Below are 27,779 nucleotides of genomic sequence, written 5' to 3' on the forward strand. Positions count from 1 at the left end.
ATATTTTATATATGCATACAAATGTATAATCTTTTATGTATAACTTTATGTTAATAAGCACTTCATTAAAAAGATAGATCTTCTTACTTTAAATTCTTCAGAAGTAGCACTCGTACTACATTCTTTGTACACATAATTGAAGTTTTTTAAAATTTTATTTTGTTACTTAATATTTTATTTTATTCTAAAAAAATTATGAAAAAATATATTTCATATAACTTTTGTTTAGTTTAGCATTACATTCTAAACATTATTCTTATTAATGAGAATCGAATGTTCTGACATTTACGAAATATTACGAAATATTTTTGATTTCTGAAATTGTAAATATATAAATTGTTCAAACAATTGTATTGCTTTGATGTTCAAAATGTTTATAACTGCACTGATTGATAAATTCATAAAATGAAATAAATGTGCTCATGTATAGATCTGCAAATTATTTATTCTCATATTCCACTTTTTAATCATTATTTTTTATAGAGATAAAATAATCTTGTGGAGAATAATCTTCTTAGAAATCTTGTGAATAAATAATAATGAATTATGTATCTAAGAATAAATACATCTTGTTATAAATTATGTATTTATAATGTACAAAATTTGTATTTTAATATTTTCAAATTTGCAAAGCTATATGTATGTAAAAAGATCTCTATTTCTTCCTATGAGTTCTAATAAATGGGATTTGCAAAGCTCTTTGTCCAGATGGATACTTTAGACTACTTTTGCAAACACAGATTGGTTAGCCAAGTCTCTACAGTATTATCCTCCTTTGTAGGTATTTTATGAATGTAAAGATCGCCATCACATAAAGGAAAAAAGGTAATATAATAGGAATGTTAAAAATAAATTTTTGTATGTACATATAGAAACACATGGACAAATTTTTCTATAACAATCTTCTCTTCTGATATAATTTCAATTATGTGTCATTTGGCTGTTTATTTATACAAGATATACTAGGAGTAATAACCAGTGATACGAAAGATATTAAGAAATTCGCAAGTTACAACTGAACCCACGAGTTTGTATTTCCATCACTGTTACAACTTCTTATTCTATCTTAATAATTATCAATGTTACTTATGTACTAAAAACAACTTATGTAGACCAGTTAAATTTGCTTTTAAGATCTCAAAACATTTTCTCACGTAATATGTCTTGACTCATGCTATTTTTTAAAGTACATTATTTATATATAAAATTACATATCATCATTTTATGGATACATTTCGTGTTAATTATCTAAAAAGTGACTATAATTATATATATCAGATATAAATTTATCATAATTACTGATATTATATGAATCACTAATAGTAACTAATAATTCATTCACCAATTCAAATATATGTATAAAGCAAATAGTAATTGTAATCTTGTACCTTATACTAACATATATGTATATCTCAATTTCTACAACTGGAAGAACTGTAAAGCATGATGTACGAGGATCATGCAGAAAGTACTACCCGTTTATTATATATAGCAACTATATAAAACGATGGAATGTATTTATGGAAGGTCACCTAGCTTCATTCATGTATTGACATAAGTCATGAAAAATTTTGTGTTTAAATATTTAATATTGTCTTTGTATCACACGTTTAAAATGACGAGGCGAATTGAAAATCTCGTCGATGACGCTTTTACGCTTTTCGAAGGCTGAAAGATTCTTCCAAAAATTATTTATTACCGAATTACAGCAGGTAACGATAATAGAGTTATGGATGAATTATTAGTAAGATCGTGGGTGCAATAATTCAATAGGGACAAAGAAACTACGTGATCATAAGCATTCAGGTCGTGCGATTCTCATTACAGAGGAGCTCAAGATCGTGTCTGTGATTTAATTACAAAATGACATTCATTGCAGTTTTTTTGCAAAATTTCAAGAGTTTTTTGTTCGATGATGTTTCACAAGAAACGATGATTTAAAGGATTGCGTAAGATGATGATCATGTGAACTGGCGGCGGAAGTGTATGACGAAGATATACAAAAACTCGTATAACATTATGATAAGTGTTAAAATGTAAAGCTGGTGGTTGTATCAAAAATAACTTAGTATACATACTAAATTTAATATATATACTGAAATTACAAATAAAGAAAACTTTTTAAGATGCATTTGTATTGTTATTTCAAAACGGGTATTACTTTCCAGACGACCCCCGTATATTTCACTTTGTTTACAAAAAAGAAATAATATAAGAAAATTTTAGTAAATAATATCATTACATCCTATATTTTCAAATGTGTGTAAAGTGTGTAATAGCTATTTACTTTCTTAAACTATCTTATTTATATATATAAACAGGTTAATTTCTAAATTTGACAAATGCAGTATTAAGATCTCACTATAATTTGGTATTTGTGTTTATAAGCATTTGTAAGTGAATGACTATTACACTATAGTTGGTAAAGACCATATTTTTCTACTTCGTAACCAATATACACCTGCTAGTAAAGCAGTACAACAAAGTCCAACCAAAAAACGTAACTTCCAATGGTATTTGGAAGCCTTTAAAACATTAATAATTCTAATAGTTTGCTCTCTGGTATCATGTACATTACCAGAATTTTCAATAACAAAATTTGCCATTTCTGCTTTCCGTTCCAATGACATTTGTGCAGCAATTCTTAGTTTTGCTTTAGCTTCTGAGAAACCTGACCTTTCCATAAGTCGTTGTAATTGCAAATCTTCTTCGCTAAGGTAAAATGTACAGTTTGTTTTATATTTAATAACTTTAAACTATTGATGAGTTTAAATATTGATTATTTATTGATTAGTTATTGATTAGTTTATGTATATGTATTCTTATAATTGTTAGTAAATGAAAATCCTTACCAAGTTACAACAATTATTTTATGTAAATAATTCAACATATGTCTTGTTTCAAAAAGTAATGGCAAATCCATAACTGTAAACTGATGTCCTTGTAGAAAATATTTGAATGTTTGCCAATATATTTCTCTATATATTTCTGGATGTGTTATAGCATTTAATTTTTTTCTTTTTTCTACATCATTAAATATTATATCTCCAAGCTTCGTTCTATCGAGTTCATTTGTATCTAAGAACATTTCTGAACCAAATTCTTTTCGTATTTTTTGCCAAGCTGGCTTTCCAGGTTCTACAACTACATAATATGAAACATATAAATTTTTAAACAAATGAATGAAATATATATCTTTTTTACATATACAAAGTAATAAAAATATAAACAATATATTTATATATATATATATTAAGAAATATGAGAGCAAAAATATTAAAATCATCTTATAGCAAATTACATCGTAATTATCACGGAGAAAAAGTTTTGTTTCGTTTCTAACCTTTTCGTGCAATTTGATCAGCATCAATGACAGGTATACCGAGTTCATGAAAAATAGCAGCAACACTACTTTTCCCAGTAGCTATTCCTCCTGTCAAACCTACTAAAAACATTTCTTATTAAATATGTATTTATTTCTATTCCCTGATCCCTTTCTTATCAGCTAAACGAATATTATTACTGTTATTAGCATTGCAAAATTTGATCTTATTTGACATTAGTCATGTTACGACGGTTTTCACTGAAGTCAAACCCTTTTCTTTTGTATAATTTCGACATACAGTATTATTGAAATTAGATACATCATCTAATCAACGATGTATGAAATGAATCAAACATAATGAATAATAACCTAATTTGCTATAGATTAATGATTTAATAGGACTGATAAAAATGTCCAATTTGAATTTGAATTTTGATAAATTCAAGAAAATAATTTTTTGAATATTTCAGTAATTTCTTATTTTATATATTCCGCATTTACGTAAAATGTTTTACGATCTTTTAAGATAAATAATGATTTATTTAATAGTAATCATCAAACTCATGAAACATGGACTAATATTGATATCAGTTTAATTCCACAATTTCATTAATTTCTATTTTATTAATTATTATATTAGATTATATAAATGTAATTTTTATATTTAAAATCAATACATATTTTATTCACTAATATTGTAAAATATATTAGTCACAAATACATATAATTTATTTAAAATTGTATATTTTTCTTACTGAAATCCTTCGACATTTTTTTATTATTTCAAATTATAACTACAAATGTGTGTATATTATGACTTACTATAATATGATATTTTTTAAATAAGAAACACAGTTGTGGTGATAATCATAGTATAATCGGGCAAAAGGTAATTCTATGTGAAAAAATAAATCGAAAATATAGAATAAAATTTTTTCATATGATGCTTTGTTTCTGAGAAAATTGACTTTGAATATTTGTGAGATATAGTTTAACTTGGTTAAGTACCGATCACGATCATATAAATAGATCTCGACATTCATATACCGTAACTAGAGAGGAAATTTCCCTCTATCGTTAGCTACCGTAGTCTAGGGAAAACCGTTCGAAAATTGAGTCGTGACTAGTGAAAAATCTATATGGTAGACATGAAGTTCTTGTTCTGTGCGTGTGTGACATACTATAAATGTTTCAAACAGAGGCAGAAACACTCTATTCATCTCTGTTTGTCTCGCAAGAACACGAACTTTGTTAATCTTCCACGTTGATTTTTCATGACTAAGAACGACTCAATTTCCGGACGGTTTCCCCTAGCAAGTGTCGAGATCTATAACATCATGGTACCAATTAGATATGAACGAAAAGGAAATGACAGTGCTCACGCCCATTGCTTTAGTTGTTCCACAGCGCAGATGCTGCACCATGCGGCCAAGTGCTGAAGGTGTTCCATATGCAAGAATATATAAAGTTAAGAATCTGCCCAGTTTGATTCCACGCTAGCAGATACAAGAATTTATTTAATTCCATCAGAAAAGGAGTTATACTCGCTATGGTTCCACGGTACAAGAATCGTTTCATTGTTCTATGGAAATGTTCATAGTTTTCTATACGATATAGACAAATATGAGAATAACACAATCGCACAATAATTAAGCTAAGTTACCTCAGCAAGGGAAATTAATTGTTTACCTTTTTCTGGTGAAGATAAGAAAAGCTTTCTTTTCAAACGATAATAGATCAATGAAATTATGTAATAATTTTAACATGTTTTCTATAGACATTAAACTTACTTTCCTCGCGATTTGTTATAATAAAATCTAAATTTCATTTTAATAGTAATTTTAGTAATTGATCGGCTACAAATAATATTTCTGGCGTGATGTACCTGTTTTGCATTTGTTTATTCGTTTACGAAAACGATAAAAATAGAAGAATTAATTGCAAATAGGGCTTGACGTCATGACAGAATTTGCTGTAGTTGCACCGTAGTTTTTTGCAAAGGAAACCTCCAATAATTGCAGAAAAAGAACCTTACGGTAATTGCATAGTAGTCATTCCTACCACAGAGAGGGAGATTCCCCTTGATGCAGTGGAAAACTCGATGGTCCACCGCGGTAGAATAGTGTAACATGATACAATGTCAGATATCACTACATACATATCAATGCATGTAGGTACTAATTTAAAAAATAAATTTTATTTTTGACTTTTTTAAAATTAAACTTCTACTAACGTATTTGTAATCTTTCCGATCAAACAAGGTATAATTTGAATTATATTTATTTATTGATATGTATTTAATTATCATTTATTAAGTAAGCAAGGATGCTCCAAATTATATTGTGTTTGTTGTTATTATAATTAGAGAAATGTAGCATACATATTGGTAAAGATTTCATTCATCACAAATAAAAAATAAGAAGGTTTGATTTTTGAATTAACGGTTTCAGCTTTTCGTGGCTCTGCAAGAAAATGTCTTTTTTTTGTTATTATTTAATTTGTATTTTACAATTTGTCCAGCTGGACATTTGGTAAATTTTTCTAGCTTAATTGCTAAATAACATGTGGATGGCTACCCCCAGCGGGATACTACCTTCGAGTTTAACTTTTTTATTTCTTTAGCGAGGTCAGTGGGGTGTTTTCTTTTTAGTTCTGTTTCTATGAGACTTTTGCTCGCTTCAGCAGCCAGCTGGTTTGGATGTGTTGCCGTTCTTTCCTTGTATTTTTCTGCATACCTGCCGATTTCTGTTGAAAAATGTTAGGTTGGCATGATCGCCAAAGTTGGTACGACTTCTAACGACGCTTTTTTGTCTTAGAAGTCGACCACGTGTTAATTGACCAAGTGTATTCTGTGTGTTAAGACGTGTTGTACGAGGCGATAAAATATATTGGAGAAAATCGAAAACTCTTGTTCGGCGATAATCGCCCCACCACTGGTCGCTTGCTAGAGGAATCCTGAGAAACATGGGAAAACCCACATTTCCCCTAATTTTACCTTTTTTTTTTGCACGTGGAGAAATCTTCATGGACACTCCGTTGCTGCTAATAATCGGTAACAGCAGAGTAGTGTCGGACTCTTACCGACTAAAACTCTACGATGACCATCCTACGCGTATGACAAGAGTGCTCCAGGAACCTTTTATGAATTATCTTCCTTTGCACCCTCTTCCCGCGACCTCATGTTCGAGCCAGTCCTAACAATTCCCTGACTGTTGAATTTGGCGTTAGGGATTGCCCCTAGCGCTATTCCCTCTTCTAGTCGCGGTCCATTGGGACGGCGACGAAGTGGCTCTAGGCCGCCTGACCGCCATCCACTTCCATCGCGTTATCCTACAAGAGTGAGAGTTTCTCTTTCTCTCCCTTTCTGCTCGCTCCTTTGCGAGCATAACTCGCTCGCAGAAGAGGCAGACAGCCTCATATTTCTGTGGCCCGTTCAGCATCGCTTTTACGATCGCTGAAGGGGCCAGTCTTTCGCCTATGACGTGCCGCAGAGTGTAGCGGGACAGCTCCCACGCCGGACAAAACTCCAGTGTGTGCTGCACCGTGTCACTGCCCTCTCCATAGTGGTGACAGATGTCCGTCCGATTTTCATCAGGTACTCGCCGAATACGCCGTGTCCCGTGAGCACCTGGATCATACTGTAGGTGAGCGGGAGGTCGCGGCGGCTTCTCCATGTCTCCCAGTTTGGCGGTTCCTAGGTCGTTTAGGGCCGCCTGCTCGCTCGAGTCCTCTCCCGGGTCCTATACTCTCATGTGGGTGTATCTCCTCTTGAGCATCAGTGCCCGAAGAATCTTATCCGAAGAATAGAGTCTTTGTGTAGTGAGCCACTGGACAGAAACCGTTGGAAAGCTCACTGTCGAGTACCGCTACAGATAGATACGGATCCAAAAGAAAAGGCCCCAGCTCATATCGTTAACAGTTCTGCCCAAGTAGCCGAGCTAAACGGATGTGTAAAACAATGCTTCAGAGAAAGTGCGGCAAGTGGAGAAAAGAAAGTGACGAACGACAGCGCTCATAGCCAAATGGTAGAAAACCTGTGTCTTCTACTGATAAGATTATTATTACTAAATCCAAAATGCAACAACACATCCCACCGATAATAATAATAAGCAAAGATTCCAAAAAAATTCGTATGATATCTTCAAATGTTTTGGATTAAGGTTATCATAAAACTTTTATCAAATAATTTTTTTAGGCAGGGGGCTGGGAAGGTTTTCTACCTGCTCCCTTGCAAGAAACTCAATTCGGTCAAAATAACTTGAACATGAAATATCCACCTCTACAGTTCAAGGGTTAAATCTTCTTCATCTTTTATCTCTTCTTAACATGCCGATCCGTACCCTTAAATTTTTTTAGGATCGTCAACCTCAAAATGTAGTTTCAGAAACGAAGAGCGATTTGAAAAACACTTGTTGAGATATGTATAATTTTCTGTGCTGGACTAGGTTAAGTGCGTAGTAGAGATACTTGTATGTGAATATCAGTGTGTGGAAGTATGTGTGTCCGAAGCGTCTCGAAAACAAATGAATGTAAACTCCTCAGTCGGTTAAGGGTCGTCGAAGAGTCGGTTTACAGTCGGGTATAGAAGAAAGTGCTGAGACGCGTGCAAATGTGTATCGATGAATATATAAGGAATCGTCCATGAAATAAATATATCATTGTTTTAATATTAATCCTCAGTATAAATTTAGTGCTTCTATAACATTATTTCGGCCTCAAAGATCCACAATTCTCAACAACACTACTGCGCTCTGAGTGTGAAATTTGTAACGTGGGTCTGTGTGTCGTACCGTGCTTTAAAATACAGGGTGGTTGGTAACTGGTGGTACAAGCGGAAAGGGGTTGATTCTACGCGAAAAAGGAAGTCGAAAATATAGAATAAAAATTTTTTTTTTTTAATTTTTCTATCAGACAAAGATATACAGTGAGATCCGTTATAACGAGGCACGCGTTACTACACCCACTACAAGGGGGGAATACAAACTGCCGCCTATCAACATAACGTTACAAGACAAGTTGCTGGTGGTGCTGGTCCTCCAGGGTTGTACGATGAGGCCTGTTGCCCCTGCGGTGTTGATTGCTTTGGCGATGTGGTGGGACTGTGTTTTCCCATTTTGCCACGTAGGTATTTGGTTCTTTTGTTTTATTTGCTCTAGCGTTGAATTTGATGTTGGGTAGTTTGCTGGTCCCGGCTGAGACTGTGGATGTGGTTCTGATTTTAGCAAGCTGAATCGGTTTTGTGATGTGATCGCTGGGGGCGAGGCAGTTCTTACGGCGCTTTGCGCTGGAGATGTCGCTGCTGGATACAGCCGCTCTTCTTCTCATTTCTTGTATCGTGGAAGAAAAATCGGTCTCCGGGATTCAAACCTGGGTTCCGAAGGTTCGCAACCTAAGGCGCTAACCACTGGGCTACCGTCGTCAGACACTAGTTAGTGTCGAATGGTGGTATTTGTTATCGAGTGCCACAGGCTCTTCTTTCCACGATACTACATCTATTACATTAACCTCTTAGGTAAGGTTGAATTTTGTGCGAGGCTGTTTCTCTGCACGGCAGAGTTTGACGCGAATTACGCGTAAACGATACAACACTGCAATTTGTGGCGGATAATGCTGTTCTCTATGCAAGCACATTGGAACGAAGTTTTTGATAATTAAATTCTAATTTTTCTTAAAGATATGACGCATATACTTTAACTTTAATAATTTAATTTAATAATTAATAATACAATGTAGTGTGATATACAGGGTGGTTGGTAACTGGTGGTACAAGAGGAAAGGGGGTGATTCTACGCGAAAAAGGAAGTCGAAAATATAGAATAAAAATTTTTTCGTTTGAGGCTTTGTTTTCGAGAAAATCGACTTTGAATTTTCGCTCGGTACGCGTGCACTTTATCACGCCTCGTTATAACGGATCTCACTGTAGATCGTTGTCTCGATGGAAAAATTAAAAAACAAGTTTTTATTCTATATTATCGACTTCCCTTTTCGCGTAGAATCACCCCTTTTCCGCTTGTACCACCAGTTACCAACCACCCTGTATATCACACTACATTGTATTATTAATTATTAAATTAAATTATTGAAGTTAAAGTATATGCGTCATATCTTTAAGATGAATTATAATTTAATTATCAAGAACTTCGTTCCAATGTGCTTGCGTAGAGAACAGCATTATCCGCCACAAATTGCAGTGTTGTATCGTTTACGCGTAATTCGCGTCAAACTCTGCCGTACAGAGAAACAGCCTCGCACAAAATTCAACCTTACCTAAGAGGTTAATGTAATAGATGTAGTATCGTGGAAAGAAGAGCCTGTGGCACTCGATAACAAATACCACCATTCGACACTAACTAGTGTCTGACGACGGTAGCCCAGTGGTTAGCGTCTCAGATTGCAAACCTTCGGATCCCAGGTTTGAATCCCGGCGACCGATTTTTCTTCTACGATACAGAAGAAATAAGAAGAAATAAGAGCGGCCGTACCCAGCAGCGACATCTACAGCGCTAAGCGCCGTAAGAACTGCCTCGGCCCCAGCGATCACAACACAAAACTTGATTCAGCTTGCTAGAATCAGAATCACATCCACGGTCACAGCCGGGACCAGCAAACTACCCAACATCAAACTCAACGCTAGAGCAAATAAAACAAAAAAACCAAATACTACGTGGCAAAATGGGAAAACACAGTCCCACCACACCACAAAAGCAATCAACACCGCAGGGGACGACAGGCCTCATCGTACGACCCAGGAGGCCCAGCGCCACCAGCATCACCACGGAGGGGCCGGGCACCTGACGGACACCCCACCAGATACACCGCGGAGGAGCGTACGGAGGCCCCACCCAATACAAGGGGGGAATACAAACTGCCGCCTATCAACATAACGTTACAAGACCCAAGGGCCTTCGTACGCTCCTCCGCGGTGTATCTGGTGGGGTGTCCATCGCATAACCGCCCCCCCCCGTGGTGTTGCTGGTGGTGCTGGTCCTCCAGGGTTGTACGATGAGGCCTGTCGCCCCTGCGGTGTTGATTGCTTTGGCGATGTGGTGGGACTGTGTTTTCCCATTTTGCCACGTAGGTATTTGGTTCTTTTGTTTTATTTGCTCTAGCGTTGAATTTGATGTTGGGTAGTTTGCTGGTCCCGGCTGTGACTGTGGATGTGGTTCTGATTTTAGCAAGCTGAATCGGTTTTGTGATGTGATCGCTGGGGGCGAGGCAGTTCTTACGGCGCTTAGCGCTGGAGATGTCGCTGCTGGATACAGCCGCTCTTCTTCTCATTTCTTGTATCGTGGAAGAAAAATCGGTCTCCGGGATTCAAACCTGGGTTCCGAAGGTTCGCAACCTAAGGCGCTAACCACTGGGCTACCGTCGTCAGACACTAGTTAGTGTCGAATGGTGGTATTTGTTATCGAGTGCCACAGGCTCTTCTTTCCACGATACTACATCTATTACATTAACCTCTTAGGCAAGGTTGAATTTTGTGCGAGGCTGTTTCTCTGCACGGCAGAGTTTGACACGAATTACGCGTAAACGATACAACACTGCAATTTGTGGCGGATAATGCAGTTCTCTATGCAAGCACATTGGAACGTAGTTTTTGATAATTAAATTCTAATTTTTCTTAAAGATATGACGCATATACTTTAACATTAATAATTTAATTTAATAATTAATAATACAATGTAGTGTGATATACAGGGTGGTTGGTAACTGGTGGTGAGGTGGTATAGTGATAGGTGCGTAAGGAACTACTCTTGGTGTTTTTACGAACAACAGTTTATTAGAACTAATCAACAATCAGAGTTAACAATTAATAATCAACAATTACACTTAACAGACAACAGGTAACAACTAACAAATAACGATAGACACCGGGATGTCGTTCGACGCGTTGCTATCAAATAGGACCGAGGAGTTACACATTTAATGGCGCAAGACAGACTGACTCTGCTTTTGTTTTGGATCGCGCAGATCCTTCCCTTCGTAGCCCATCGATATCCCCACTAGCGTGCATTCATTAGATGTGCCGCCTGTGCTGGCACGTGTATGCTCTTCCGAGAATTCGGCGGAAAGAGTGTGAAGATATCGATGATACGTTGGGCACGTCGGTGTTGCGCTTTGGCGGCGTCGCGCTTTGTATCCGGAGCCGTTGAAAAGTTCCGTGGCCCGTGCCGCCACAGTACCCCCTTACCAGTGATAACGCTATATAAATGAAAAATATATAAATGTTACAGGCAAGGGTGTACGTTCGCCGGCTCCTAACGCCTATCCGAGACCCGCCTGAAACCGATCAGGAAATCGAACTCTGCTGCCCGCGCGTGTGGTGCGATGAACTCTTGAGTCCCCTTCGCTTTGTTCGTTTCGGGCACCGGGCGGTATTGTTACATTGCGCTTTTCCGTGCTATGGTGTTCAATATTGTCGTTAAAAAGAAATGCGGGTTTCAATCGGTCTATGGACACTATTACGTTTTTATTGTTTATTTTAATGGTGAAGGTCTTTTTTTCCCGCTCTATAACCTGATACGGCCCGTCGTAGGGTGGTTGTAAGGGGTCTCCGATGGCGTCGCGACGCAGAAATACGTAAGGCGATGTTTCGAGGTCGCGGAACACGAAGGTTCTCTTTTCGCCGTGTCGCGTAATTGGATGAGGCCTGATTTTTCCTATTCGGTCTTTTAGGCGACTTGCGAATTCCGAATTGGCCTGTTGTTTCGTCGGTACAAAAAATTCTGCCGGCAATCGTATGCCGGTGCCATAAACCATTTCGGCTGCCGTCGCGTTTAGGTCCTCTTTCATAGCTGTTCGTATGCCTAATAGAACTATCGGCAAGATATCCACCCAGTTGCTCGTATCGTGGCATTTGATTGCTGCTTTTAGTTGTCGGTGGAGGCGCTCTACCATCCCGTTGGACGCGGGGTGATAGGCTGTCGTGCGCAAATGTCTGATGCCGAGCAACCGGCATAGTTCGTTAAATAGGTTCGACTCGAACTGGCGTCCTTGATCAGTTGTTATTCTTAAAGGCACGCCGAAACGAGATATCCACGTGGAAAGGAGAGCCGAAGCGACGGTTGCCGCCTCCATGTCGGCGATGGGAATGGCTTCAGGCCAACGCGAATAACGGTCGATACACGTTAGACAATATCGGTAGCCTTTTGAATATGGCATCACGATAATGTCTATGTGTAAGTGTTCGAAACGGCCCGCTAATTCTCCGAATGTTCCGACGGGTGAGGATACGTGCCTGGTGACTTTACATTGTTGACACGGGATACATTGTCGTGTCCAATTTCGGGCGTCCTTGTTTATGGACGGCCAGACGAAACGCGTCGTCACCAGGTTTTGAGTGGCACGTATCCCTGGATGGGAAAGTCCATGGAGCAAATTAAATACGTCGCGCCGCAAGGATTTCGGTACGTACGGTCGTACAAAGTCACCCGATACGTCGCAATATATTTCTACGTCGTGATCGGGGAAACGTATTTTCTTTAACCGTAGCGCGGATGTACCGGAGTTGACGATGTTGCTTAGTTCTTTGTCGGCTTCTTGCGCGGCGGCGAGAGCTCGATGGTCCACAGACTTTCCTATCGCTTCGATGCGTGACAGAGCGTCGGCAACGTTATTGTCTAACCCCTTGATATATCTTATGTCGGTGGTGAATTGTCCGATATAATCTAGTTGCCGGAATTGTCGCGGCGAACACTTATCAGGATCTTAGTTGAACGCATATGTAAGGGGTTTGTGATCGGTGTAAATTGTAAAATTTCTCCCTTCAATGGCGTGTCGAAATCGCTTTACCACAGTGTACATAGCGAGTAATTCGCGGTCGTACGCGCTGTACTTTCGCTGCGCGGAGTTCAACGGTTTGGTAAGGAAACCTAACGGCTGCCAAGAGTCGTTGACGCGTTGCTGGAGGACCGCTCCTATTGCATAGTCGGATGCGTCTACCGCAAGGCTAACAGGTGCGCCAGGTATCGGATGCGCTAACATCGTGGCGTTAGCGAGGGCGCGTTTCGACTCGCGGAAGCTGGCTTCGGATTGCTCTGTCCATTTGATGGGCGCGTTGCCCTTTTTTCCTCCTTTTAATAGGTCGTTTAGGGGTTGAAAAATTTTTGCGGCCCCCGGTATGAAACGTCGGTAGAAATTAATCATACCGAGGTACCTGCGTAGTGCTTTAACGGTCCCGGGGAGCGGTACTTCTACAATAGCGTCAACGCGTTCGGCTAGCGGCATTATCCCGTCGGCGTTTACGGTGTGTCCCAAGAATGTGATTTCGTTCACACCGAATTCGCACTTTACTGGGTTGATGACTACGCCATACTCGTTTAAGCGTTCAAACAAAATCCGAAGGTGTTCGCGATGTTGTTCTTCGTTTTCGGATGCGATTAAGAAATCGTCTATGTAAGCGAACACGAAGTCTAGACCACGGGTAATTTCGTCAACGAATCTTTGACACGTTTGCGCGGCGTTTCGAAGCCCAAACATCATGTTGGTTGCTTCGAAAAGTCCGAAAGGTGTCGTGATCGCGGTTTTCTTAACGTCTTCTGGCGCGATCGGGATTTGGTGGTAAGCGCGGACAAGGTCGATTTTTGAGTAGACACGCTTACCGTACAGATGTTGCGCGAAATCTTCGATATGTGGTGGGGAGTACCTGTCGGGTATGGTGCAAGCGTTTAACGCACGATAGTCGCCGCATGGTCGTAGACTTCCGTCCTTCTTTTGGACGACATGCAGGGGTGATGCCCATGGACTCTTCGATGGCCGCATCACTGCTTGCTCGATCATTGTTGCGAAATCCGCCTTGACTTGCTTGAGACGATCCGGTGCGAGACGTCGAGGTTTACTGTAGACGGGTGGCCCGGGTGTGGTTTCAATATGGTGTACCACACTGTGTCGGATTTTCTCTCGTCCGAAGGCCGGTGGACGAGTTAGATCCGGAAACTCCGCCAAAAGTCGATGGTAGACCGATTCGCCGATTACGGTTTTGATGGATATTTCTTCCGTCGTGGCAGCATATCCCCTTGTTGATAATTGGGTTGTCGTGTCGAGGAGTCGTTTGTTTCGCGGGTCCACGAGCAACCCATAATGGCTTAAAAAATCTACGCCTATGATAGGCGTTTGAACGTCAGCAATTACGAAGTTCCACTTGAAGGCTCGTCTAAGGGACAGGTTAAGGCCAATCGCAGTGGTACCATACGTTGCGATGCGCGTCCCGTTGGCCGCGAATAGTTCGTACGCGTTTTTCTTGACGTGCCTATGAATTTTGCTGCGGGGGTATACGCTGATGTCGGCGCCAGTGTCTACGAGGAAAGAAATCTTCGTTCCCTTGTCCGTAACGAAGATGCGGCGGGATCTCAGGCCGTCGTCGTCTGCCGCGTCTACGGACGGCTGGTCTCGTTTCCCGACTTCCACGTGCATGGGAAACGACAGCTCCTCGCGCGTTCTCCGAACTTTGCATGATAGAAGCACAGACCGTCTTGCCGTGGCCGATCTCGCGAGCGCGAACGTCGGTGGTATCGCGAACGCGAGCGTGATCGTGATCGTGGTCGACGATGATTAATCATGCTCAACGCGTTCATCTGTGCCTGCAACTGTGATATTTGCTCGCTCAACACGTTGATTGCGGCGGCCATTGGTTCGTATGCTCCAGCGTTTTGCGCTGGTGGGTCCATTACTGCCGTTACCCGGGCGGTGCGCTGAAAATCCTCCCTGAATTCTTCAGCGATCAGGTCCGCCTGCCGCAATAACCTTTCTGGGTTCGAATCGTCGACTGCCGCGAGGATACGCCTGATGCGGGCGGGTAATCGGTTCCTCTGTGGAGGGTAAAATCATCGGGCGTGGAGGGGCTGGAGAGTTTTTTTAGGTGTTGATAAAACTGGGATGGTTTTCTATCTCTCATCTCCTCGCTTTCCACCAACTTCTTTATCCGGGTCGCGTCCGTATCGGATAATTTGCGAATGAGCGCATGTTTTAATTTTTCGTAGCGTCCGATGTCTGGAGGGTTCGTCATTAGGTCTTCGACGTCTTGGAGCTGTTGATCGTTGAGGCATTTTGCCAGCGTCACATACTTAATGGTGTCTTCCGTAATTCGCGCTGCCTCGAATTGTCTCTCCAGAAGGGCAAACCATGCCGCCGTGTTCGTGGGCAGCAGTGGAGACATGCTGATCACCTGGCTGGCTATGGTTCCCTGTGTATTACCTTCCATCGTCGCGGTGCACTCAAAATCGGTGGTTAAAACGATAGCACTATCACTGTCACCTCTTTCACTAAATATTACGTCAAATCACGTCGGTAGTCACCAATTTGAGGTGGTATAGTGATAGGTGCGTAAGGAACTACTCTTGGTGTTTTTACGAACAACAGTTTATTAGAACTAATCAACAATCAGAGTTAACAATTAATAATCAACAATTACACTTAACAGACAACAGGTAACAACTAACAAATAACGATAGACACCGAGATGTCGTTCGACGCGTTGCTATCAAATAGGACCGAGGAGTTACACATTTAATGGCGCAAGACAGACTGACTCTGCTTTTGTTTTGGATCGCGCAGATCCTTCCCTTCGTAGCCCATCGATATCCCCACTAGCGTGCATTCATTAGATGTGCCGCCTGTGCTGGCACGTGTATGCTCTTCCGAGAATTCGGCGGAAAGAGTGTGAAGATATCGATGATACGTTGGGCACGTCGGTGTTGCGCTTTGGCGGCGTCGCGCTTTGTATCCGGAGCCGTTGAAAAGTTCCGTGGCCCGTGCCGCCACAGTGGTACAAGCGGAAAGGGGGTGATTCTACGCGAAAAAGGAAGTCGAAAATATAGAATAAAAATTTTTTCATTTGAGGCTTTGTTTTCGAGAAAATCGACTTTGAGTTTTCGCTCGGTACGCGTGCACTTTATCACGCCTCGTTATAACGGATCTCACTGTAGATCGTTGTCTCGATGGAAAAATTAAAAAAAAAATTTTTTATTCTATATTTTCGACTTCTTTTTTCGCGCGGGGGCACACCCACACCGAGCTTTCCTCCGTAATGAGACGAGAACACCTGAACAGAAATAGACAAAACTATAGAATAGTGAACATCTCTCCGATCAGTGTAAACCTGTGCTATGAAATAAAGACAATAGTTGTGTTACGACTCAGCTATTTTATTTCATCTGTGGCGGATCTTTCTCCGCCTCTTTTCATCCGCCTCATTGGTGACCACCGACAACGAACACGCACCTTTGGAGAAGGAGTCAGGAAAGGAGCCAACCACCGACGACGACCAAGCCAGGAAGTGATGTAGCCATTGCAATAGTTCATGGGCGTCACCTCCAGCAGCACGTCAGAGGAGGCGACAACCACCTCGTCCCCACGACGATCAGCCTTCCATCATCGACGACGAGCCATTCCCTCTAACTTGTATCGCGCTATATAGCTTTGGGGTCACGCTATAGCGCTAGGGAGAGGCTGTGTGGCGGATCAGTATCAACAGGACGCCGACAGGTCGAGGCATCAACGCGGCGCAACACCTCCCGGGCGATCCGCGGGTACCAACCGCCAACACTAGAGGGCTACGACGACAACGAGTCTGTCTGTCTAACTCGCTAGCGGTCGAATATACGAGCGATTGATATAAATACCGCACCTAGCGAGACTCCCTCTACGTCTAAGGCAGGGACTACCGGGCATAGCCTTACTGACGAGTCCACCGGTAGTCCCGGGACGAAACGCACAACTCTCACTCTCTTTTCATCCGCCTCACATCAACCAACCCTTAGGTTTACGTGACATATGCAAGGCCGTCTCAACAAACACCATCGTATGTACTAAGAAAAAAGAATATGTGGTTCCATGCGACGATGAAAAAATATTCACGCTAGTACAATTGACATGCCAAGTACTGAGGATTAATGTTAAATCTAAATTCCACTGAATCATTATCGTTTCTCTAAAGGAGATATAATAAACAATCAATTTCTTTTTTTTAGGCAACATACTGTAATATCGTAGAATAGATTTGAATTAGAGATCGGTTGAAAATAGAAAAAACCGTGTACGTCGTCCTTCTGTGGTTCGTTTACATTTAAGAGCGCCTATGTGACTAAAGTCACCTAGTTCTTACAGAGATATGAGAAAAACAAGAAACAACGTTAGAGCAGAAGGACGGTTTCGTGTTTCAAGGGCGGACGACCGAGAGGTCAGAGTATGCGAGTCGAAAAGCGAGTGTGTTGCGAGAGTCAGAGCTAATTGAGTCGTTGAAGAGTAGAGTTGTTAGAGGTTTCGAGTTGTCGAAGAGTAGAGTCGTTAGAGGTTTCGAGTTGTCGAAGAGTAGAGTCGTTAGAGGTTTCGAGTCGTCGAAGAGTAGAGTCGTGAGAATTGATAGAGTTGTTAGAGAGAGAGAGTGTGTGTGTGTTAGATTCGTTGTGACGAGAGTGATCAAATAACTGTAAAGTTATTTGATATAGATACGAGTATTGCATTTAGTTTCCGTTAAATAAATATCGTTCTCTGTCCAATTTATATCTGTATATTCAGTTTAATATTAATAAATTGTAAGTAATCGGAAAAAAATTTCTATCCTTATTTTTCGATATTACAATACAATTAGTTTCACTATTGCACGATTTTGTCGATAAATTCTTGTCAATGCTAGTGTGCAACTAAACAGGGCAGATCCCTAACTTTAAGCTTAAATACATAGGTTCTTGTATATGCTAAACTGCAACCAAACAGGGCAGATCTCTAATTTTATAGGTTCTTGCACATGCTAGCTTTATTTAATCTCAGCACTTGACCGCATGGTGTAGCACTAATCCGGAAACAAGCAGAATCATAAGCGTGAGCACTCTTGTTTCTTCTCTGTTAGTGCCATAACATTGATACACAATCTTTAATTTTAAAAAACGCGCTTTCTGTACTATAATAAAACCGTAAAAAGATTTGGTTTTCATTTCACTTTACTATTTTATTTACTTTGATTTTGGGATGTTAAATGTTCCGGAATATATGATATTGTTTAGTAGGTAATATCATCTGATATATTTTTATTATGGAAATGTGAAATTTCTGTGCTTTTTAAACGAAAAGAAGAGAAACTGATTTTACGTAGAAATAAATAAATTATAAAAAGGTGTTCAAAATGAATCAACGAGTCAACAAATGTATTCGAACCTATGAAAGAAAAAAATGTAAAGGAGCTGTAGTTCCAGTACCAAAAATGGTTATTTCGTCTTTAGATATTATGAAGAGCAGAAATCATGTTTTATTAAATGATAATTCAAATATAATTAAAGAGAAAGATGTTGATAATGATTCTATGTATAATGATCCTTTTGAGACAACATTTGATAGACTAATTAAAAATGCAAGGTACGAAATTTTATTATTGCTTTATTATATTACAATTATTAATAGAATTGTTTGTTTAATAGAATTCCACCACCTATGCCAAAGGCACATAATGATACAATACTACTAACTAGTTCAGATAGTAAATCTGAAATAAACAATCACCAATCTTCATTGCATAAAACATTAAGTTTTAACACAAAACCAGTTTCTAAAAAACACAGAAAGATAAAAGTGCATATTACAAAGAAAACAATGTCTAAGAAAAATGTATCTGAGTTTAAAAATAATGGAGAATCTAAAGTAGGTTTGATATTATAAAGTATATCTACATAATGTTGAATTTACATTAAAATTACATTATAAGTTAATATATACACATATTAAAAGTATTAGTAATAAATATCCATATATTATTGAATAGGTACAAGAAGACTTATCTTATAAAAAATATAAATTACGTAAAACGAGAAATAAAATGACGAATAAAATAAAAACGAGTAAAATGCCATTTAAATATTCATATATCAAACAATCTAAAAAAAATTATAATAAAAAATATTTTGTAAAAAACAGCGATAAAGCTTGTAATATACAAAGTGATAAATCTTGTAACAATGTGGAGATAAAACCATGTTTTATTAATTTAGACAGATCTGCTGTATCAAAATGGAATAGTAAGTTAGATACAATAGAAAATAATTTACTAAAAGAAAATGATCAATTATTAGACCAACATTCAATTAGTGGAATCAGTATTGATAATTTAAAACATGATGAAGCAAAAATAAAACATTGTACTATTAAACTAGAACGATTAGGAACAAATCCATACATAGCACCACTTGATTTTAGAAAAAAATACGAAAATGTATTCAGTAGTACACCTAATGGTAAACCTGTTAGATCAAATGCTCATTTAATATCTTTATCACCAATTCCACTTAAATATTTTGAAAAATTGAAGGATTCCACAATATTGTCAAGCAACATCTCATTTAATGAAAATAATGAAATTTTATTAAAATCTAAACTAATAAGTGATGATTTGTGTAAAGGAACAAATATAATAAAAAAATATAAAGATGAACATAAGTCATCTAGTTATTTAGCAAACACATCTAATTTTAGTAAGTATAATTTCGATCAATTTGAAAATATAGATAATAAAGATGTAGATTCATTGATTAAACTTAGTTATAGCGAGAATTGTGATCAGAAAGAATTTTTAACAAAAAGAGATTCGGTTCAAAATGTTCCAAGAAATATAATTGAAAAAAATAATATACCAGATAAATCAATATTAACAGAAGAATATAAAACTTCAAATGTTAAAATAGATAAACATATCTTAAGATTCTCTAACGATGCAAATATGTCACGTTCTTTATTTGATGATACCAATGGAAGTATTCAAACTCCATTAGGCAACGATATTGGAGTAAATGATATAGTAAAAATATCTATTAATAATTTAGTGATAAATGAAAAAAGTACTGTATTAAATAATAAGAGGCACTCTGATTTTGTTAAATTAAATAAAACATCTACTGCAAATATAAGTACTGATAAAAAAGTAACATTCAATAAGTCACAGGAAGAATTACCTGCAACTTCAGTGCCAATTAAATTGACGAAATCAGATTCATCATCTGATGATAAAAACAATGATATAGCAAATGTAGATGGAAAAATTCTGTCAAGCAGAGACAGTGTATTAAGTATAAACCATTCTTCTGTAGACAGTAGTAGAAAATGTGGTGAATCTCATGTAGTTTTGAAGCAATTGCAAGATTCCATTAGAGTTACAAAAAGAAAAAAATATACTAAATGGGATCTTGATTTAGTTAGTATTGCAGAAGATTGTGATAATAGTACAGAACTGAAGAAAAAACAGATACATTTAGAAAAGACAAACACTGAAAGAGAAATGATATCACGAAAGGAATTATCAGTTTTAGAAAATATAACGGAGGAATGTACTAATAATGCTCATAGAGTAGTTGGAGAACCTGTTTATTTAAAACCAGGCAAATCTTGGGCAAGATCTTTGTCAATTTTGCACAATTTACAAACTAAATTTAATCTGGATAAATTATCTGTTGGCAAAGGTAAAAAATGGAGATATAGTGTTCAGGATATTTTAAATATGCAAACACAAGGTAATTATGCAATGATTAAAAAGACATTTTTCATACATTTTTTAACTAAAACTTTTTGATTTAATAGATTATACATTATATTGATTTTGTTGGAATGTTAACAGAGAAAATTTAATATAATACATATATGATTATGCAAACATTTGAATGTTGTGTCTTTATTTGACAAAACAAAATATTACTGTAAAATTCATTAACCTGAAATATTAATATTTTATGTTTTTTATGATATAATATACATGGTTCATTTCATATTTTATACTTTTTATATATTTTTTATTTTTTAAGTATTCCTTACTTTAAAATAAGTTTTCATTCTAAAAATGCTTTTCTATTTAAAAAATAGACAAAATATACATTATTTTGTAAATATGTTGTAAATGGGTAGGTCTTAAAAGTGTAATATAAATAACAATTTTCTAAATATATATTATAATGATATTAATTCAATTTTTCATATATGTAGGAATTATACAAAGCTGCATAAAAAAGAATGATAGTAATACAAAATTACGAACAACCAATGAGGTAATTAATAAATCAGAATATGAATTGATTAATAACAAAGGTAAAACTTGTGATTCCACCAATCTCACACGTGTTTCAAAAAGGATATCAGTTCGTGTAGTTCCAATTCATAAAACAGTGAAATCTATTGAAGATGCATCATTTCTTGAAGTCTATGGTATTGTTCCTGTTAAGAGTCAGAGATTTACATTATTAAATAGTAAGTCATATCATTAAATTTAATTTTTAATAATGTTTTTATCATTATATTCATATATCTGCATACAGATCCTCAAAAATCTTCTATATGTAACATTCAAAATAATGATATCCAAGTTACTGAAGAACATGTAGTTTCAACAGCTAGAGAAGTTATTTTACAAAGATGTTCACAAAAAGATTATATACCATTTACAACATACTTTTCTGATTCGTAAGTATATGTATATATAATGAAATTGTTAGAGAATAGTAATATAATAATTTGTTTAGATACCTGGAACACTGTCGAAAAATTGGAGAAGGTGTATATGGTGAAGTTTTTCTTTATGAGCAAGAAAATAAAAAATCTGTTATAAAGATTATTCCTATAGAAGGTAGTGATTGTGTAAATGGAGAACCACAAAAGAAATTTCATGAGATATTATCAGAAATTGTAATTGCAATGTAATTATAATTACAATTTGTTAGTTATAATGAATATTAAAATTCATTATGATACTAATCTTTTAATAAAAATAATTTTAGGGAATTACACAATTTAAGATTCAACACCAGGTACAATACTGATGGATTTGTAGAAGTAAAAGATATTAAATGTATAAAAGGAAAATATCCAGAAAGACTTATAGAATTGTGGAATATTTATGATGAAGAGAAACATTCTGATAATGATTGTCCATCAATGTTTAATGATGATCAATTATACATTGTTCTCGAACTTGGACATGGAGGTCAAGATTTAGAAGCGTTTGTATTTAATACTGCAGAGGAAGCTCATATTTTGTTCATACAGGTTATTATTATAATGTGCCTAATATTATAAGAATTTTAAGTATATTAACATTCATTTCTAAGTTTCATTGTCATATACGAATTATTGTGACTTTCTTTCATTTTTAAATACATACAACTAATCTCATATGATAATTAAACCAGCAAGTCAACTTACATTTAATTTCTCATCAACCTGAATAGTTATATTTAATGTTTTTTAATAGGCTGCATTAGCATTAGCAGTTGCAGAAAAGGCTATTGAATTTGAACACAGAGACTTACATTGGGGAAATATATTAATATCATCGGCAAATGAAAATTATGTACATTATAAGATTGGGCAAAAAAACATTGAACTAGTTAGTAAAGGTGTGAAGGTATACACAAAAGACAATTTTCAATTCTAGCTAAGTGTGAGATTTCTCTTTTTAAATTAAATTGAAAAACATATTTGAATTTCTGCCTTTAGGTGTCTATTATAGATTTCACCCTTTCAAGAGTCAAATATCAAGGATGTAGTGTATTTAATGACCTCGCATCAGATCCTACACTGTTTACAGCTCAGGGCGAATATCAATTTGAAATATATCGTTTGATGAGGGATAAAGTTAAGTAAGTTTTTAAGTATATTAATTTCCATATATTAATTTTCATTATTCACTTATTAAATTGCGTATTTATTGTTTGCGCATTATTTTAGGAACAATTGGCAAGCATTTGAACCCTATACAAATATTTTATGGCTGCATTATACTTTAGATAAAATGATCACAGCAGTTAGATATAAAAAGAAAAACTTAAAAATTCATAAAAATGGTATAACAAAACTTAAAGAACTAGAAAACGAAATTTTGACATATAACAGTGCCTTTGACTTTGTAACAAATTGTGATAAAATCGTTAATTTATTACGTATTAATTTGAAATCCGAAGTAACTTCTGTATAACAAAGAAAAATATAGAAGTTGCAAAATGTAAAATATGAGTAGCAATATAAATTTTTTAATATCTGTATGTTAATAAATATTAGAAAAATATGTAAGTTTAATAATATTATATTAAATGTATATTTTTATTGTTTTTATATGTTTGTAACATGTCCTTCAAAGAATAAATCTTTATTGCAGTATTTAAATATTCTTTACATATAGTTTAATTTCAAATTAAAAAATATATTTGTTTCTAAAAAGATACAATGTACTCTTTAAATCATTTGTTCTATATAAACCAAATTTTTATTACAAATAATGAGATTTTATATTTTTTATAAAAATTTATTGCAATTACTTCTCATTTGAATATTAAACGTTTAGTTTTATATGTGTTTATATGTTTGTTACGTGTTTAACTTAAATGTATATCATTAATTACGTAATTTATAAGATAATAAATTATAGTAAGGAAGTCATTACAATGTTAAAGTTCAGAATAAACATCTTATAAAAAATCTTTACAAATTTATTATTTAAGTAAAAGAACGAATATTTTTTTTTAAATTAAAGAAATTTATCTTGAAAGACTTCAATAATATTAATTCGTAGGAAATGTAGTATATTCATATATATTACTCAATTTATGGTATGCACTACACTGATTAATAAAATTCCATCTTTGTTGATCAAACTGAAAATAAAAGTTTGTATTAGAATAAAATAAATATAACTAAAAAGAAAAACAAATTTAAATAAATATACAGTGAAATCTTTTTCAATTTGTTTGTCTTTCTTAGATTTGTTTTCTAATTCTGGAGATTTTTCTTCACCATTGTGGTACCTATAACATAATTTTTATGGTACAGTTTAATGATATTTAATGCAGGGTGATATATTTAACAATTTACCCAAAGTTATGTCCCAAATTTGATTTATAATCTTGTGTTTGTAAAGTTTGATACTTTTGAGCATCACCCAAAAATGGCATAAATTGCCATTGATTTTGTATGTGTGAATTTCTTTCTTTCGAAATTGATGATATTATTCTTTTGTACATTGATTCTTTAAATAATATATCAATGGAGTTATATTATTTATTACTTATTTTAAATATTATTTGTATTACCTTCTTCATGTACATTTGTGGGTAGAATTTGGAATTTTTTCTCCACTTCATTTAGTGTTGCATAAAATTCCTCTTGAGCATTATCATATAAACATTTATTTTCGTTTTCCATATGAATCACATCAGAGCTGTTGTTTATAATTACAGTTATCTGTTCATGTAGTCCCATTAATTCTTTCATATTCAATGACTAAAAGCATGTAATTATCCTCAATTAAATGTTTCATTACATGAATGTGCAGTTACATACTAATAACCAATTTTCTGAGTCAAATATTTTTTCACTCTTCGTGTCATCTTCAAATTGTTTTTGCAAAATTTCAACGTTTGCTTTGTGCCTTTCACAAACTGCATTTAAACTACTGTCATAGTTTCTTTTCATTAACATTATTTTGTCTTGATATTCTTCCATCTGAGACTATGTAACATTGTAAAAGTATTAAAGTAAAAGTATCATCTAATATAAAACAGTTGAGCATAATGTAGTAATAGAAATAATATACTTGCTATAATAATATTAAGTAATAGCTACTTTAAGGATAGCACGAAGCTCAGCATTTTCTTGTACTAAATGTTTAATAATTTCTTTAGGATGCTTTATTTCACCATCTCTATTCATTATTTCATTTTGGTTTTCATTATGTTCACTTTTCATATGTTCTATCTTATACCTCATCAATAAATTATTTGGAGAATTGGATCGCTCAAATGTTATACAATTATTTTCAGGCACTTCTTTTATATTTACGTTATTCGACAATTGTACATCGATTTTTTCTATTTCAGTTTCTTTTACTTCTCGTTTTTGATCTTTATATTCTAGTTTGAAATTTTTTATTCTATTATTTACAGTTAACTCTATTATTTCATCTTGATGAATCTAAAAATAAAATAGATATATAGATATAATACATAGTTAATAAGAAATAAAACATATCTCAAAAACTACTAACTATGTACTGATCATGTAATTTTTTAATAAATTTACTATTCGATGAATCTTTTTCTAAATTAGATAGATTTTGAAGACTTAATAGTCTTTCATATATTTGATTGGAAAGAGTATACAATTTGCTTTTTAGATTTTCTTCCATTACTTCATTATGTAGTCTAATTAATAATTCAGAGTTTTCATTTTTCCAATATTCCACATTTTTTTCTAATATTTCATTTTCATGTAGATATATGTCTAAGCTATTATCAAGTTTTTTGTTACTATTTTGATCATTTATAAGTTGTGTTCTTAGATTACTGAGTTCAACCTTCAATTTTTTTTCATATTTGTCCAATTTTGTAAGATCCTCTTGCATTGTATATATGATATTAATTTTATCATTTTGTTCAGTTAGGGATACAATTATTAAATTCATTTCTATAAGTTTATGTTCAACATCTTTCAGTTTTTCATTTAATAAAATATTTTCATCTTCCAATTTTATGATTTCATGATGTTTTTGTTCCATTGCATTTTTGTATTTACCAATTTTTTGTGACAAAATATTATTACTTGCATCAATTTTATTTTTCAAGGTAGTTATAGCTTCTTCTTTTGTAGAAATGATCATATTGGATTGAATAATATTCTTTTCTAATTCATAATTTTCAAATTGTAAATCACTCAATCTGCAAAAGATGTTAATGATTAAAAGATAATATAAAATAATAATTAATATTATAAAAAATATTTCTTCTTTTATAAAACAAATAGAAGCATTACCTTTTCTCTATTTCTTTAATTTTATTTTCTAAAGTAGTCTTTAGGTTTTTAGTTTCAAGAAGTTCACGAACTTGCTCTGATAAATTTTTAATTTGTTTAGTTTTTATTATTAATTGTTTCTTACTCTCACAACATTCTTCTGATAATCTATTTGTTATATTTTCTAAATTCTTGTTTTCTTTTTTTAATGCATTACAATCTTTATCATATATAAATAAATCACTTTTAAGTATCTCAAGTTGTTGTTCTAACTTCAATACATGATCGTCCTTTTTATTAAGTGCCGTAGTTATTTTTGATAACTGTTCTTTAATTTTTATATTTTCTTCATTTAAGCCAATACCTTCTCCTCTTTGCTGTTGCACTACTTCTTTCAATTGAGCTATTTCTAAATTTTTTCTTTTTAATTCGTTCTGTTGTTCTTCTATTGTTCCAGTTATCTGTATGTGTTGATCTCCGGCACCTTAACATAATTTTTCGTGTAAAAAAGCAATACTGCATATATAGTTAATATTTATTATAATCGTGGAAGGAATTAATTATTTAGAAATACTGCTATTAGTAAATAATTAGAATACTACAAATATATAATTTTATACATAAAATATAACTGAAATTATAATACAATGCAATTTAAACATTTAAAAATTACCTTGTAAAGCTGTATTTATTTTATTGATACAAGATTTCAAATGTATTTCGATCGCTTTATTAATTTTTTCATCATATAAATATGTTTCCTCTGTATGTAATATTTCATTTAATAACTGATACAAAATGTTTTCAATAAATTCATTTATCTTATTTTGTATGTGTAATAGATCATTAGGAAGCTGTTTAATACAAGAATCATATTTCTTATTTTCTTTTTTATGCTGATTATATAATTCAGAAATTAGTTGTTTCTTCAAAGTTATATCTAGCAAAAAAAATTAATATGCTGATATACATATACATATACAGGTGTAAAAACGCAAACCAAAAGATTAAATTACCTTGAGAAACATTGATAGCTGATTGTGTATCTTTCATAATTTTATAAAAATAATAAGTTTGTTGAATCATGACAGGACGTTCGATTTCTACATATATTTGTAACTTTTGTGTAAGAGAACGTAACTTAATTAAAAAATGTGTAAAATATTCAATGATTTCCTTTTCTATATTATCTATGACATCTTTTCTACTTAATTTAATGGTATAATTGTGGTATTCCTATGAAATGTTGTTATTTGTTTTCAACAAATTATAATATGGCATTAAAATAAAATTATAATGTTAAATAAAATAAAATTAAAATATTATAATATGTTGTTATTTTTTTTAAGTAAAAGATTGGGCCAATGAAATGTATTACCTTTTGAAGTCCACAAGAATCTAAATTATTTGCTATTTCACTTAATAAATTTTTATTATTAACTGTGTTAGAAATATCGTCAAATTCTATTTCATTTGAATTAGTCATATCTTGCTTTACATTGAATGCAACTACACTGTCTTCAACTACATATACAAAATATTTACATATATATACGTATGTATAATTATACATAATATATTATATATTACATATGTATTGCATATATTATATATTATATAAATATATATATAATATTATTATGATATTATATAAATCATATAATATTGATTTCACGTATAATATAGAAAATGTGTGATGTGTGGCTCA

The 27,779-nt window shown here is 34.6% G+C and overlaps 3 protein-coding genes across 11 annotated transcripts; 1 reads left to right on the forward strand and 2 right to left on the reverse strand.

Moving 5' to 3' along the window:
• Positions 1 to 993: 993 nt before the first annotated feature.
• Dpck (Dephospho-CoA kinase) lies at positions 994 to 4,111 on the reverse strand. 5 transcript variants are annotated; one of them, XM_076627923.1, is made up of 4 exons: positions 4,081 to 4,111; positions 3,344 to 3,442; positions 2,853 to 3,144; positions 994 to 2,712 (listed from the first exon to the last, which is right to left on the reverse strand). In XM_076627923.1, exons 1-4 carry the CDS (start codon positions 4,094 to 4,096, stop codon positions 2,409 to 2,411), a joined length of 711 nt encoding a protein of 236 aa, XP_076484038.1. In that variant the 5' UTR covers positions 4,097 to 4,111; the 3' UTR covers positions 994 to 2,408. The 5 variants fall into 5 exon arrangements, with proteins under 5 accessions (XP_076484038.1, XP_076484037.1, XP_076484036.1 ...); XM_076627922.1 differs by having other exon boundaries at positions 3,344 to 3,445; XM_076627921.1 differs by lacking the exon at positions 4,081 to 4,111 and adding an exon at positions 3,524 to 3,685.
• A 13,194-nt stretch (positions 4,112 to 17,305) lies between these two features.
• Haspin (haspin) lies at positions 17,306 to 23,416 on the forward strand. Of its 3 annotated transcripts, none has more exons than XR_013060100.1 (10): positions 17,306 to 18,673; positions 18,736 to 18,955; positions 19,077 to 20,814; positions 21,281 to 21,541; positions 21,610 to 21,754; positions 21,814 to 21,987; positions 22,069 to 22,336; positions 22,542 to 22,686; positions 22,787 to 22,929; positions 23,018 to 23,157. XR_013060100.1 is itself a non-coding variant. In XM_033346769.2 (10 exons), the coding sequence occupies exons 1-10, from the start codon at positions 18,444 to 18,446 to the stop codon at positions 23,262 to 23,264; spliced, it is 3,579 nt and encodes a 1,192-aa protein (XP_033202660.2). In that variant the 5' UTR covers positions 17,306 to 18,443; the 3' UTR covers positions 23,265 to 23,416. The 3 variants fall into 3 exon arrangements, 2 of the variants coding, with proteins under 2 accessions (XP_033202660.2, XP_076480607.1); XM_033346769.2 differs by having other exon boundaries at positions 22,542 to 22,694; positions 23,018 to 23,416; XM_076624492.1 differs by having other exon boundaries at positions 18,541 to 18,673; positions 18,719 to 18,955; positions 22,542 to 22,694; positions 23,018 to 23,415.
• A 30-nt stretch (positions 23,417 to 23,446) lies between these two features.
• Positions 23,447 to 27,652, reverse strand: LOC117163993 (uncharacterized). 3 transcript variants are annotated; one of them, XM_033346771.2, is made up of 11 exons: positions 27,450 to 27,652; positions 27,088 to 27,307; positions 26,745 to 27,011; positions 26,093 to 26,555; positions 25,329 to 25,998; positions 24,908 to 25,255; positions 24,626 to 24,793; positions 24,376 to 24,565; positions 24,158 to 24,311; positions 24,012 to 24,090; positions 23,447 to 23,940 (listed from the first exon to the last, which is right to left on the reverse strand). In XM_033346771.2, the coding sequence occupies exons 1-11, from the start codon at positions 27,642 to 27,644 to the stop codon at positions 23,848 to 23,850; spliced, it is 2,847 nt and encodes a 948-aa protein (XP_033202662.2). In that variant the 5' UTR covers positions 27,645 to 27,652; the 3' UTR covers positions 23,447 to 23,847. The 3 variants fall into 3 exon arrangements, with proteins under 3 accessions (XP_033202662.2, XP_076480614.1, XP_033202664.2); XM_076624499.1 differs by lacking the exon at positions 24,158 to 24,311; XM_033346773.2 differs by lacking the exons at positions 24,012 to 24,090; positions 24,158 to 24,311.
• Between the last annotated feature and the right edge of the window lie 127 nt (positions 27,653 to 27,779).

Source organism: Bombus vancouverensis, chromosome 2, assembly GCF_051014615.1.
Source record: "Bombus vancouverensis nearcticus chromosome 2, iyBomVanc1_principal, whole genome shotgun sequence".
Lineage (NCBI taxonomy): Eukaryota > Metazoa > Arthropoda > Insecta > Hymenoptera > Apidae > Bombus > Bombus vancouverensis.